The 15,226-nt window shown below is 40.6% G+C and overlaps 1 protein-coding gene across 1 annotated transcript in view; it reads right to left on the reverse strand.

Moving 5' to 3' along the window:
• The window catches only part of LOC143292557 (kalirin-like), a 217,883-nt gene that overhangs the window by 148,263 nt on the left and 54,394 nt on the right, over nt 1-15,226 (reverse strand). Inside the window, exons 27-37 of the mRNA XM_076602964.1 lie at nt 14,690-14,812; nt 12,970-13,155; nt 12,107-12,225; nt 10,626-10,692; nt 8,553-8,662; nt 7,950-8,019; nt 6,998-7,087; nt 4,689-4,823; nt 3,267-3,527; nt 2,206-2,307; nt 647-798 (exon numbers count right to left, since the gene is read on the reverse strand). Coding sequence (XP_076459079.1) covers nt 647-798; nt 2,206-2,307; nt 3,267-3,527; nt 4,689-4,823; nt 6,998-7,087; nt 7,950-8,019; nt 8,553-8,662; nt 10,626-10,692; nt 12,107-12,225; nt 12,970-13,155; nt 14,690-14,812 — 1,415 coding nt within the window. The remainder of the gene's footprint in view (nt 1-646; nt 799-2,205; nt 2,308-3,266; nt 3,528-4,688; nt 4,824-6,997; nt 7,088-7,949; nt 8,020-8,552; nt 8,663-10,625; nt 10,693-12,106; nt 12,226-12,969; nt 13,156-14,689; nt 14,813-15,226) is intronic.

Here is a 15,226-nt window from a genome sequence, read left to right on the forward strand (position 1 = left end):
GAGGGTTCAGGCACTAGCAGGTCTGAAAATATGCTGACCTGGGAGATCGGAAAAATCTTCACCCTTTACCCACCAGGTGCCGTTACCTAGATTTCAACCTATGACAGTAAACAATTAAACTGTCATTCTTTTAGCTTTTAACTCATTCTGTTCCTCCGTCCTAGAATGTTTCCACCAAGAACAAATGAAAGTGAAATGACATAAACCCTTTTGAAGAACATTTTTTGCCGCAATCTGGTATTTCTCTCCAGACTTGTGCAACCTTTCATTTTTTCCCTTGACTTGGTTAATTGCTGAAGAAACATCAAGCACGGGATATCAGTAACTCACTGTTTTTGGCATGAAAAAGGTGGAGACACGAGAGGTTTCATGATAAACCTTTAAAGGTGATAATTTCATTGAAGCATTTAGAAAAGAAGAAGAAAAAAACAAAAAACAAAGCACATCCCATCCTTGACACAGCAATGATTTCCTCTCTACACATACAAATACAACACTGCCTCCAAGGTCACTGAAGCTGCCACCTCTGCCAGTGTCAGTCTCACCAGTCTACACAGTAATTCCCTCTCTCCACTTTCTCATTCTGATAACAACACAGCTTGTGTTCATTCTATACAAAGGATATTGAGGGAGCGACCAGTGTTACCTGCTGACTCTGCTAGGGTTGAACATCTTGGGTGGAGGTTTGAACATGGTGGGCTGCTTGTCCTTGAGGGCCTCGTGCATGTAGAGGATCCTCTCCTGGATCAGCTCTCGCATCTTCTTCACCCAGTGCTGCTTCGTCTCCAGGTTGTTAGCCTGACACACACACACACACACGTCAAACAATGGTTATCATCACAACACCCATTCTTGACAGTTTTGAGAGGATGCCCCCCCCCCCCCCATCCCCCCTCCTAAAATTATGTTTAACTTCGTATGCTTGAACCACCTGTGTGTGTATATGCACGCAAAAGATCAAATACGCACATCAAAGATTCAGTAATCCATGTCAGCATTCAGTGGGTCATGGAAACAAGAACATACCCAGCATGCACACCCTGGAAAATCGAGAATGGCTGCCTACATGGTGGGGTAAAAAAACAAAGTGGTCATACATGTAAAATGTTACATGTCTGTATGAGTGTGTATGTGTGCAAGCCTGAAATCTGACTGAATTATGCAGGAAACAAACAATGAGCACCCAATGGCAGTCATCAGTCGGCTCTAACCAGGCAGGCAGCCCGTTGTGCAAATGATCCCGAGTTTGTAAAATGTTTAGAACTTGGTCTCTGACCAAGGATAGGCACTATATAAAGTATCCATATACTACTACTAATAATAATAACTATGACTCACTGGTGCAGACTCTGGCATGGGTCTGATTCCTGTCCTATGCAAAAAAAAAAAAAAAAAAAAAAAAAGTCCATACAAGACAATAAAAACCAAAGTAGGAATGACTAGTAGCCTCCCTTGTTGTATCATCTCCCTTCTTCTTAGCTCCAGAGGTGACTAAGGACTCAAATATATATATATTAGACATGTTTGCATATTTGTTATCCACTCTGTTTTTCCTCTAACTAAAATAAAATCATTCTATTTCATGTGCTATGGACACACTTCTTTTTGAAGTAACTGTTAGACATTTCTAGACAAGGTAAATGAATTTCATTTTGACAATGCACACCTGTGTAAAATCAGTGTGTCAAAAAAAAGCAGATCACAAGATTTTTTTTGTTTTTTTGTTTTTTTTTGGTCTCATGCAATTTGATGAAGAAGAGAATAAAGCAAAAATATGAATATAAGTGTTGTTCCCATCTTGATCATCAACAGAAATACTTTCACACAATAAACGATGTTCCCTCTTTTAGTACACTTGTAATGTAATGTAATGTAAAGTAATGCATTATTTTTGTAATTTTTTTTTTTTTTTTTTTTTTTTTTGCCACAACAGATTTCTCTTTGTGAAATTCAGGCTGCTCAACCTGGGTTGAGTGCAGCTGCATCCATAGTTTTTCCTTCTTCTTTCAAAGTGGATTTTTCAACTGAATTTTACCAAGGTTGCCATGGGTTCTTTTGCCTGCAATAAGTGCATGCTGTACATGGTGCCTCTGTTCACTGACTCATCTGAGTGATTAGCACCCAGAACACCACTCAAGGCATAGTGGATAGGTGAGCAAAAATCATGGTCTGTACACTTCTGTTCTTGAAAAGGTAACAGCCAACCTTGAGGATGATCCTGTAGTCTGATATAGGTGCTCTCCCGGTCCACAAAGCAAACTTGGTCTCGTCCCCTTCTATGTGCTCCGTGATGTTGATTTCTGAGATCTGTGGGCAGACCACACAGTGACCCTCAATGTCAGTCTTCACACACAGCCACAGCATTACCACACTATGAGCACAGTGTTATTACCATGCACATGCATCACTACCACAATCACATCATCATCATGGCCCCTTCATCATTACCAAAGCCACACTGAAATTAACACCACCACATCATCACTACCATGGCCACATCATCATCACCATGGCCACATCATCACAGGCACAAAACCACATCATATAAACCACATCACCAACACCATTACATCATCGTCACCACCACATCATCATTACTGCAGCTCTATCATCATCACAATGTCTATAATATCATTACCAGAACCTCACAGCCAGTCCATACCATAAATAGACCAACAACACCAGCTCCCGTTTCAACACTCAAAAACACCATCAGTCACAAATGCTCACCATCATTCCACTCAGACTCACCACCAGTCACACTGACTCAAACTCACCACCAGTCATTCACACTGACTCAAACTCACCACCAGTCATTCACACCAACCCAAACTCACCACCAGTCACACTAACCCAAACTCACCATCAGTCATACCAACCCAAACTCACCACCAGTCAAACTGACCCAAACTCACAGCAAATCACACTGATTCAATCTCACTCACCGCCAGTCACATTGTCTCAAACTCACCACCGAAGCCACACTGACCCAAACTCGCCGTCAGTCACACCAACCCAAACTCACCACCAGTCACACTAACCCAAACTCACCATCAGTCACACCAACCCAATCTCACCACCAGTCAAACTGACCCAAACTCACAGCAAATCACACTGATTCAATCTCACCACATGTCACGCTGACTCAAAACTCACTCACCAACCAGTCACAACGACTCAAAACTCACTCACCAACCAGTCACAACGACTCAAAACTCTCTCACCACCAGCCAGTCACACCAACTCGAAAAAAAAACCCAACTCACCATCAGCTTGAACTTGTACATGTACTTGGACTTGCCACTGCTGTCCTTGACCTCCTTGGAGAAGAGGAGGCAGACGTCAAAGAGGAAGAGGCGACGCTCACGGCCCTTGCGGATGATCTGCTTGGGGTCCCACACGGTGAAGGTGTCCTGCAGCAGGACCTCCCCCAGGGCCTCCAGGCTGCCCTCAACCCCGTCCAGCATCGACAGGTGCATGGCATCGTTGGCCTTCTTGGGCACGTTCATCATCACCTCCAGGCCATCCTGTGGACAGGTAACAATGACAATGACAACCACGATAATGATGATGATGATGATCATCATCATCGTTATCATCATCATCAAACTAAAATAATAATACGTGATGTCATTTGCCTGATGAATGAACTCAATACACTGTTTAGACCCTGTAACATCACCACAAAGAATGACTAATTTACTGGTTTTTCAAATGAAGAAATTAGGTTTGTCAAAGTGATTATAGATTGTTTACTATGCTCTATCATATTTTTTTTTCACACCCTTCGAAGGTGTAAATCGGTACATGTCTTCTGTCCAAGAAGGTTAACTCAGTACTGCTGGTTAGCTCCCCTAACTTCCCCCATAGATGACCCATTTGTATGGGTGAGAAATAAAATCGCCAAAAAACAAATGTTAGAATCTATGAACTGAAAACTTCAAAACAGATCAGTAAGATAGCAAGCTAGTTCAGGGACAAAATATAAAACTTCCTCCCTTCTTACTCTATCACACAGTGAGATGATGAAAGTATCCATATTTTTTGTTTGAAATTTGCACACACTGATGACTTGTAAAATGAATACAGCAAAGCACAAAGAGTATGAAACAGATTAAATTCAGAATGTTACACAGCCACGATAAGGCCCCGTCTAATTCTGTCGTCTGCCTTGACTGAGACAAAACTGGGTCAGACGCGGCAGTTGTTGACTTGTGTTGTTCACACGAACCAGTCACTGCGAAAATAAACTCTCCTGCTCGCAAATGCAGCAACACACACTGCATTTATTGGTTACAAAGGAGAGTGGAAAGGTCAGTTAAGATATTTTTAGCTCATAACGTCATTATGGACATTAGATGCCACTCCAAAAATTCAAAACTATCTAAGGCGATCAGGGCCTCTTCTTCTGAAATGGTTGTAAACAGTAGGGCCCCAATCGGGAGTGAGTTAAAAGAGGCTGAAGGAGAGAACTGGGCCCTGCCTTTTTATGCTGAGCCCTTGACACAGTGGATGTGAATTCACTACCCCTATGGCTGTAAAAGTCTATGGGGAGCTTTAACATTTTAACCAAACCCAACTAATAATCATATCACAGCTGTCTTTTTGCTACAGTGTCGCCTCCCACCAAATCCACAGTGTCTGACAAAAAAAAAAGTCCACAGTACAGTGAATGCGAGTGCCCTGACCTTGATCTCGCCGGTGTGCTCCTCACAACAGGTGAGGAGGTCCTTCAGCAGCAGCTGGTACTTGGTGATGCGCTGCACTGGCTTGATCAGGAAGGATGCCAAGGGCTCCCCCATCTTGTACTTGTGCTGCATCTCCTGATCACAAACACACACACACAGACATACCATACAACAACAGTAATACCAATTGTAATGTAAATGATAATGTAAATAATAATACTAATAAGTGGCAATACTGATTGTAATGTAAATGATAATGTAAATAATAATACTAATAAGTGGCAATACTGACTGTAATGTAAATGATAATGTAAATAATAATACTAAAGATAAGTTGCAAATACTAACTAATAATAGATAATGGATATTTCTAATGAAGCACAATTCCCTGAAAAAAATACCTAGGCTCAAAGCAATGCATAACATACACGAATGGAGGCAAAACAACCAATAAAAACAACAATGAAACTAAAGAATTTCATGAAAGATGATAATGGTACCCTTACACTTAGCACTGCTAAAGCTCTCTTCAATCCTCTAGCAAAAAAACAAAACAAAAAATTAACATAACTCATGACAATCATGGGTAATGTCCCCATTTAGGCTCCCCGCCGACTGTACATTCTGTGTGTAGCTCCCCGTTATGTTATTCTCGTAAAATCATGGAGTCTTGTTTATGTGTTCCTGACACTGCTGACCAGATGTTCAAGTCTCTCTGTCCTGTCAGTGACAATTTTCGAGGCTTTGCGTCCACCGCCTTACTTGAGGAAAGTCATGCCCGTTTCGCTTTGGGGCTCTTTGTCCAGTTGGCACCCTCATTAATTTTGAGGATTGCTTTTCCTCCAGATGGCCAAGTTCTGTGTTTCTGTTTTCAGTGTGCTCAAAGCTAAGAGGGCAGTTTGTAGCATTCCACTTCATGTGCTGTTTCCCGGTGTCATTTTCTCTTCAACCTGTGTTGGCCAGGTTGTGTTGGTGCTCCAGTTGTCTGCTGACTGCTGTCTTCTTGCTGCCCTCTTTTCAACACTGTCATCGTCGGCTTTCGCACAACTAGCTTTGTCGTCTTCATCTTTTTTCGTCAATCTTCACCATCCAAGCCACTGTTTTCTCTTGTGTTGTGCAGAGTGCTTCAATATTTTTTATACATTTGTAAAACATCGTAAATGTGCACATGTCATTCTCGAAACTGGTTTCTGCTGGAAGGCTGTTTTTTCTAGTTCTGTTTCATGTTTATTTATCAAATCTGTCATTTATCAATTGCGGCTGGGATAGCGGTTAATAGAATAGAATAGAATAGAACAGAATATGTCTTTATTACGAAGTGTACCAGGGTCACAAGGAATATTGGGAGGGATAGTACATAACAAGATATGAATATAAATCGAAAATCATACATAAACACAGATACAGTAGAAATTAGGATACATACAAGTGCATATCAATATAAAAACTTGTGCATACTCACACATGCACCTACTGCACACACAAACACACACACACACACTCACATGCACACACACACACACACACAAACTCTCTCTCTCTCACATACACACACACACACACATTTGAACAGAAGCTGCATATTACATGTGGATGGGGCTGATGACTAGATCTACAGGTAGATGGTTGTTGATGTATGTTAATGTATTCTTAAGTAAAAATTCTGTGTAACTTAATAAACTTATGTGAAACTTAAATAAATGTATGTGAACTTTTAACTATTTTTGTCTGTTTGTGTTGTCTGTGTGCTAGGACTGGTTTGGGTAGGGGTTACTAGTCCATTCTCTTATTGAGTGTGACAATTTGGTGGAGATGCGCCAAAATGTTGTGCCATGCTACTGCTCTCCAGCCATTCGAAATATTCAATAAGTTGAACATGCCTGATCATGTAGCCATGAGTTTATTCTAAACTGCGCCCCCAGATCAAGCCAAGGCAACTCTGACCACAACTGACTTGTTTGTCTCCCTTGGGGTATTCCCACCAGAAAGCAACTCGCATATAAAAACCACTCATTTATCATCTTCTTCACCTCCCATTTCAGAGGTTAACAACATGCAATAAAAGATAAAATAAAATAAGCACTTTAAAATGAAACCAATGATTTGACTGAGAAAAACACAGAAAAAGAAAACCCTAAACATTCAAACATAAATGAATCAAAGCAGCAAGATTAAAATTCAAGAAGAAAATAAACTAAATTCAAATATGATAACTGAATCAATATTTGGTTGAACTGCTGACCACGGACACACAGTACAGAGTGTTCAGTCCTCTATCCTTCAAATCCCAGGACAGTCACAGGCCTTACCTCAAAGAAGGAGCCGGCCTGGTCAACAAGTAAGGCATTGGAGTCAGGTTTGTTTTTACAGTATTTCACATAGATGGAGAACTTCTCCGCCTGTAAAACACACACACACACACACACACACAAGCCACCAGCATGAATGTTAATACAGCCCACATACACATCAGTGCATATCAACATGAATAATCATCACTAATGGCACAAACATCCACACTTGCAACAGTATACTGAGAAAGAACAGATAAAACCTCAGAAATAAACATATCTTGCAGTACAGTAATGCTCACATGCTATGAACTGTCAGAGAGTTCATTGTTTCTCTTCCCCTTAACTCTGTGAAGAGATACAGAGGTGCCACACAGAGGAACTGTTCACCAGATTCCTCCAGGTTTGTCGGTCATGTGTCAAAGCCTTCGTCTCTGCAGAGAGTTCCTTCAGCCAACTTGAACCAAGCTGTTCCCTTTTCCCTTTCACTCCTTGTTTTGTGCTTATTGTACAGACTTTGGGATAAGAAGATAGCTGCTAAAAAATGACTGGTGCAGACTCTGCAAGAATTTGTCAGTTTTTTCTTGTGTTTGACAGTCACAATTTTTTTTTTTTTTTTTAATTATTCTTTTTATAAAGCTTGTTTAAAATGATTCAAGATAATGAGAACATTTAAATAAAGAAACATTAAAACAAAAAGAAGAAGATCGTACTGAAATCTTTCAATGTTTTATAAATTACATTTGAGCAAAAGGAGACAACAAGACAAGAATACTTTTCAAATCACTTCAGGGTGGATGAGAAAGGAAAGGAAGATACAAGGAAGAAGCAGACAAAAATAGAGAGGCAGGCTCAGAAATGTTCAGGACAATGACACAAAAAAGGGGACACATACACACATGCACATCATGATACCAGACAAAGAGAGAACACCACAGCGAGGGAGAAACCGACAGTATTGAGAACTGACCCAAGTGACAAAGCAGTGACCCACATCCTCTGGTATGGTCTCATACTTCTCCAACTCCTTCAGGAAGATGCTGCACAGTGAGAAGGTAATGATGGCCAAATAACATCACACACACTGGTCTGATTTTAAGTTGTTTCTTTTTATTTACTTTTGATTCATTTTTTGTTTGTGTCTTATTTTTCTCTCTTTTCCCTCCTTTTCTGGTCGTTTAAAAGAAATAACCCCTGCACCCTGCAAGTTGTCACAGTAGTGCACTGTGATTGTTTAGTGTATTGTGTATTATCCTGCTACTCTGACACTGTGCACAGAATGTATAATATTGAAAAACTGATGCTAATGAAGTTTCAAAATAACTTTTCATCCAAGGGGCATAAAACAAACAAGCAACAAAAATTAAAAACAACCAAAAAACACCAAAAAACAACAACAACAAAAAACATTACAATCATTACAACATCAAACCAATTAATATTTCTAAGTCTGATGATGAACCATGGCAACTGAAAACTTACTCCTCAAATTCATTGATCAGTCTTCAAAGGTACTGTAAAAAGACAACTCAACCAATAAGAAGTGATGAGACTGAAGGCAGAGGATACTCACTCTTTGTGGAACTCATAGATTTCATCCATGTTGCCAAAGATGACTTTCTCCTTGCTGTAGATCCCATTGGGAACATTGTTGGCGGTCTCGGTCATAGACTTCATGTAAGTCTGCAAACGAAAACCAAACACATCATGGCAACAGCTAGCATGAATATCTGTATAAATGTGCTTCATACTTCTGTGACATTTGTCTTTGTATCTGTATGGTTTTAACCAGTTGAGTGCCAATAAGACATCAGCTGACGGCCTACAAAAAGTGTTGCCTTAGTACTTATAAGACGTCCACTGACATCCAGCACATTCTCCATTTTCCTTCATTGGAGTTTGGTTCAATTCACATAAACTGGCTCTGAGCAGTTAGTCTGATGTGTAGGGATTATAAAAATACTATGGAAATGAACATACATCAGGTTATAAGACCCCTTTCTACTTGATGATGATCTGCTAACTGGACCATGTGAAATGCGCGTGAAAAAGGGGTTGCATCATATGCAAAAATACTTTGTCCAGTAAAGAGAGTGGTCCAAGTTAGCGGATTTACACAATTTCGAAAGCTGTGCTTGTGATTATTGATAGCTACAGCGACTGAGAAGAGTCTCTCTTGTCTGACGATTGGTTTGAACATGAAGGTGAGTGACAACGACTGTGATGAAACTGACAGCCCATTTGATGGTAGTTCAGTCCGTCTATCCAATCAGACAACGTTTCTGAGTAAGTGGCTATGACTGACAGAATATGTGCAGCGAGCGTTGGAAGAGGGGGAGGAGAGGGAGAGGAGTGATGTAAGACGATAGGTTGAATTCCAGCCAGAGTGTGTGGAAGTGGGCGTGGCAGTTGGATGTCGGTGATTTATCATTTTAATGTGTACCGCCAGAAATAGACAACGGCCAATGCTACAAGTTTTTCACGAAAAGCAGGGCTGAACGTGCACTAGACATGAAACACATACTTCTTGTCACTGAATAAGATGGTTTACTTGTTTGAAGAGGAAGCTAGCCAGATGTATAGCAGACACTTTAATCAGCCCACGTGCAACTTGGAGGGAGTGAACGTCATCAAAGTAATTAAACAAAAAACTTAACCCTCTAACTTGGGAAAGCTCTCAACTGTGAAAAAGCTGCCTGCACAGTTTCTGAAAATGTGACTGATTTTTTATGTGGACTACACCCACGTTTGTCATTGTCGGGACAGTGAATCACTTACATGTCTACACAAGTTGTGATTTGTTTTTATACACTTATAGCCTGTTTTAATTTCTTCTACAGGTGTAATGTGACCATAGGCATGCTATGTCTGGCTGTATTTTATTTGTTTTCACTATGGATGCCATTCTGTGGAGATGGAAATATACTTTTTTGTTGCACAAAAATTATTATTTTGACATTGAATGACTGTACAGTTATCTACAATCAAACTAAGTGGGAAAAAAGCCCAGATTCAGAATCTACATTCATTTTTATTCACAAAAATGTTTACTTTCTTTCTGCATCCCCCACAGTTTTTGGGCAAGATTTTTTTTTTTTTAATTACCCCCAAATCTTCAAAATTACTTGGCAGGGTGAGAGCGCTTTACAGATTCTCTGGCACTCAACTGGTTAATCACTTCTCTGTAGCCACTTTTGTGTGGCAGAATGTCATTTCACTGAGATCAAATGGAACTTCAGGTCAGGTTGTCAGTCACCATTCTCTATCTGGACTTCATCCACTTGGGACTGCATTACTTTTTTTTTGACAAATTCAACTGCACCACCAAAACTGATAAAAGTGTATTATTTGTACTTCTAATTTGTGCCACATTGATCTCATTTCACCAAGAATGCTGCCGTAAAGAGGTTAAATAAAATAATGGGGGAAAAAGAAATTTTTCTTCCAATCTAACATGTTAAAAAAAAAATTCCACCCTGACACGATTTCCCGGAAAGAATATGGGAAAAAATATTGTACTAAATCTTGAATCTAGAACAGACATTATTATTCTAAAGATTCTGAATAATTTCCTTAAAACATGCCATCTGAAAAAGCATCACAAGACAATGTACACCACCACCACAGAAAACAATATCTGACTTACATTAATGCAGTTCTCCAGATCTTTGACATACGTCCTCTCTGTCTGCAGCAGTTCAGCCATGATGAACCTGGTCCATCACAGACAGATTTATCTTAAAAGTGTACAGAAATACCACCGGAAGGTGAGATATGGAGAAATCACAGAAGACTAGTAACAAAAGGAAAACAGAAGGCTAGTACAAAAGGGAAAATTGATCAACAGAGGTCTGGTACAAAAGGGAAAACAAAGAAACAGAAGGCTGGTACAAAAGGGAAAACAAAGAAACAGAAGGCTCACACAAAAGGGAAAATAAGGAAACAGAAGGCTGGCACAAAAGGGAAACAGAGAAACAGAAGGCTGGCACAAAAGGGAAACAGAGAAACAGAAGGCTGGTACAAAAGGAAAACAGAAACAGAAGGCTGGTTCAAAAGGGAAAACAATGAAATAGAAGGCTTGTACAAAAGGGAAAACAGATAAATAGAAGGCTGGTACAAAAGGGAAAACAGATAAACAGAAGGCTGGTACAAAAGGGAAACAGAGAAACAGAAGGCTGGTACAAAAGGGAAACAGAGAAACAGAAGGCTGGTACAAAAGGGAAAATAAGGAACCAGAAGGCTGGCACAAAAGGGAAACAGAGAAACAGAAGGCTGGTACAAAAGGAAAACAGAAACAGAAGGCTGGTATAAAAGGAAAACAGAAACAGATGGCTGGTACAAAAGGGAAAACAATGAAATAGAAGGCTTGTACAAAAGGGAAAACAGATAAACAGAAGGCTGGTACAAAAGGGAAAACAGATAAACAGAAGGCTGGTACAAAAGGGAAACAGAGAAACAGAAGGCTGGTACAAAAGGGAAACAGTAACAGAAGGCTGGTACAAAAGGGAAACAGTAACAGAAGGCTGGTACAAAAGAGAAAACAGATAAATAGAAGGCTGGTTCAAAAGGGAAACAGAGAAACAGAAGGCTGGTACAAAAGGGAAAAAGAGAAACAGAAGGCTGGTACAAAGGGAAATCAGAGAAAAAAACAAACAAGACTGAGGAAGAAACAGAAAAAGACAGACAGAAACAGAGGAAGATAAAAAAAAACAGCTGGTCTCACAGAAAGACAGAAAAATTGAGTTGTAATTTATACAGCTATACATATAATCATTTATATTAAGATGCGCACAAATGATTCCTTCCCTTTATTGCCTTTGTAACACCAGAGAGTGAAAGACACTGACACTGAAATGTTTAATGTCATTAGCTAAAAGAAGAGAGAGAGAGAGAGAGAGAGAGAGAGAGAGAGAGAGAGAGAGAGAGAGAGAGACAATGATAGAAAGTGGCAGAGAGTCAGAACAAGAGAGAGAGAGAGAGAGAGAAGTAAAAAATCATTTTAAAAAACCAAGGATATGACAAAGAGAAAGAGGAAACCAAAGGCAAGATGAAGAGAAACAGAACAGGAAAAGGTCAAATAAAAACAACAGAAAAACAACAGCAGCGAAGACAGTTCGAGTCCCTCACTCTCTTCTGCGAGCCGACTTGCGTTTTTCCTCTGTGAGTTCCTTGGGGTGATGCTGCAGTTTGTCCTCTATGGAGGAATCACTGTGACGCTGATGCTCCTCCTTCTCCTGGTGCTGCTGCTGTCCACACAGCCACACACAGGCACACGCACAGCATTAACCATGATCCTCTACTGTCGCCCCTTTCTCCCTCACACTCAAAGCACCATTGATTTCAGTCACCAACATACTCTGCCTTCCCCATGCCCCTTTCTCTGTACACACAATGCACCACTGATTTCCATCACCGACATACTCTGCCTTTCCCATGCTCCTTTCTCTCTCTCACAAACAGTGCACAACTGACTTAAGTCGCCATCACTCTCTTCCTTCACTACCCCTTTCTCTCACACACAATGCAGAAATATTTACTACATTCAATATATTCTCTCTTTTTCCATGTCCACCTGACAGCTCACATTTTCTTTTATATAAAAAGTTATTCACTTTCTATGTCCCTGCTTCAAGCATACATCTATTCTTTTCATAATCCCCTGCCACACCATTCATCTGCTTTAGTTCACTTCATCTTCATGCATCCCTTTCACACACTCCTTTCATTTCCTTGTTTTTTGATGGCCCAAACCACTCCCGCCCTGTTATGGGCCTGTGCGGTCAATTGGGCTCTAAAACCAACTGACATCCATTCTATCATCTCGTGATCCAAACCCAAACCTTGGCCACACACATAGTCATGCATACACACACACCCTCCGCTCTCTTGATAATAATAATTTACATAAAGTATATATACAGCGCTGAACCTTCTACAGAGACAAATGGAAGCACTGTCACACCAGTCAATCACAGACTTCCGGTCCTCACCTCAGGGGTGGAGACGCCCAGCTTGCTCTCCAGCTGCATGCGGTACTTCTCCATGCGGGAGGAGAAGTCCTTGTAGCGCTTGTCCACCGCCCCGCACCACCCCACGATGCTGCTGGCGTGGAGGTTGCCCTTGGCAACAAAGTCATCCGCCAACTGCAGCAGCAGCTTAACGTTTTCCTGAGTTTCCTGGAGACACAGTAACTGGGACCGTCACTGGTTAATCAATGGGGGAAAGGTAAAGACATCTGATAAAGCTGGACCTTAACATGATGGCATAAATTTTCTGTTCAATAAAGCTGAACAGTCAAGCTCTATGGCAGGTGGCAGGACCATGGAGAAGACAGCTATATTCTTCACCAGATGTAGACTGACTTGACAGCAAATGCAAAGAGAAGATTCTTCACCAGATGTAGACTGACTTGACAGCGAACGTGAAGAGAAGATTCTTCACAAGATGTAGACTGACTTGACAGCGAACGCTAAGAGAAGATTCTGGTGTAGACTGACTTGACAGCGAACGCCAAGAGAAGATTCTTCACCAGATGTAGACTGACATGACAGCGAACGCCAAGAGAAGATTCTTCACCAGATGTAGACTGACATGACAGTGAATGCCAAGAGAAGATTCTTCACCAGATGTAGACTGACATGACAGCGAACGCAAAGAGAAGATTCTGGTGTAGACTGACTTGACAGCGAACGCTAAGAGAACTTTCTGGTGTAGACTGACTTGACAGCGAACGCTAAGAGAACTTTCTGGTGTAGACTGACTTGACAGCGAACGCTAAGAGAAGATTCTTCACCAGATGTAGACTGACATGTCAGTGAATACAAAGAGAAGATTCTTCACCAGATGTAGACTGACTTGACAGCGAACACAAAGACAAGATTCTGATGTAGACTGACTTGACAGCGAATGCAAAGAGAAGATTCTTCACCAGATGCAGACTGACAGTGAATGCAAAGAGGAGGAAAAGAAAGAACAAGATGAGTAAGAAACAGAAAAAAAGAGGATGAGAAGAAATCAAAGAATAACAATAAAGATGAAAACAAAATAATCTTCCTTTTCTTCTTCTTCTTTTTTTTTTTTTTTTTTTTTTGGCAGATTTTGAATATAATTCATAGAAAACAAGCTGGTATCAACTGAACTGACTCAACAAGTAATAGTTCTCAGATTCTATAATATATGAACTGTTTTGTGTGTCTTCACTTTCACCACCAATACAACATCATGAACATGACAATCACCAGTGCAAATGGATTTCCACTGATCCTTTCTGTGGCTTCAGGTATAAGAAATTAACACCTGAAATTGCTCAGGAAAGCAAACATTTAGAGAACCTATGAGGAATATCCATGGTTTCCATATTAACTTTTTTTTTTCAGAAAGATTTCAACTTTGTTGTCAAGCGAAGTAAAATTTCAAAAAGTTGTTATCAGAATGATGATATTTTCAATGTCTGCTGGAACCATGTTCTTTGTCCTCCTCTAATGATCTAAAACTGAATGAAAAAATTCAAAAATATACATTTCCAAGCCTTCTTCTCATCACATTTCTAATAACATCAGCAAAACGTCACACATGTGCAATCCACAAACAAGATGAACCAAATCGCATTGCTGGAGTAATCCTCACTAACAAACAAAAACAGTTACAGTTTTGAAGCACAGACACACAGTTCAACAGACTGCTGATTATATGTATATCCTGGTTACATACCTTGGCTCTGTTCCTGAACTCATAGTGTTCTTTGAGCAGTGCCTCGGTCTCTGTGTTGTTGGAGCCCAGGTGTGTGTGAGAGGCCAAGTAGGCCTCGCCGTACTCCTCAATCCACTCCAAGGCCTGCACACACACACACACACACACACACACACCCCACATCACCACTGGAAACTCCCACACATGACAATCCCTCTCAGCTCATAACACACACAACACACACACAAACATTACCACTAGCACACCCACACATGACAATCCCTCTTATAACACATAACACACAAACATCACCACTAGCACACCCACACATGGCAATCCCTCTCATAACACACAACACACACAAACATCACCACTAGCACACCCACACATGACAATCCCTCTCAGCTTATACACGCACACAAACACAAACACAACAATCCCTCTCAGCTTATACACGCACACAAACACAAACACACACACACATGCTTGCACACACATTCTTTCAAAACACGCCCTCAAATGCTCAAAAAGCAAGCATACTATTGTGCAAACGTACAC

This window comes from Babylonia areolata, chromosome 18 (genome assembly GCF_041734735.1).
Source record: "Babylonia areolata isolate BAREFJ2019XMU chromosome 18, ASM4173473v1, whole genome shotgun sequence".
Classification (NCBI taxonomy): domain Eukaryota; kingdom Metazoa; phylum Mollusca; class Gastropoda; order Neogastropoda; family Buccinidae; genus Babylonia; species Babylonia areolata.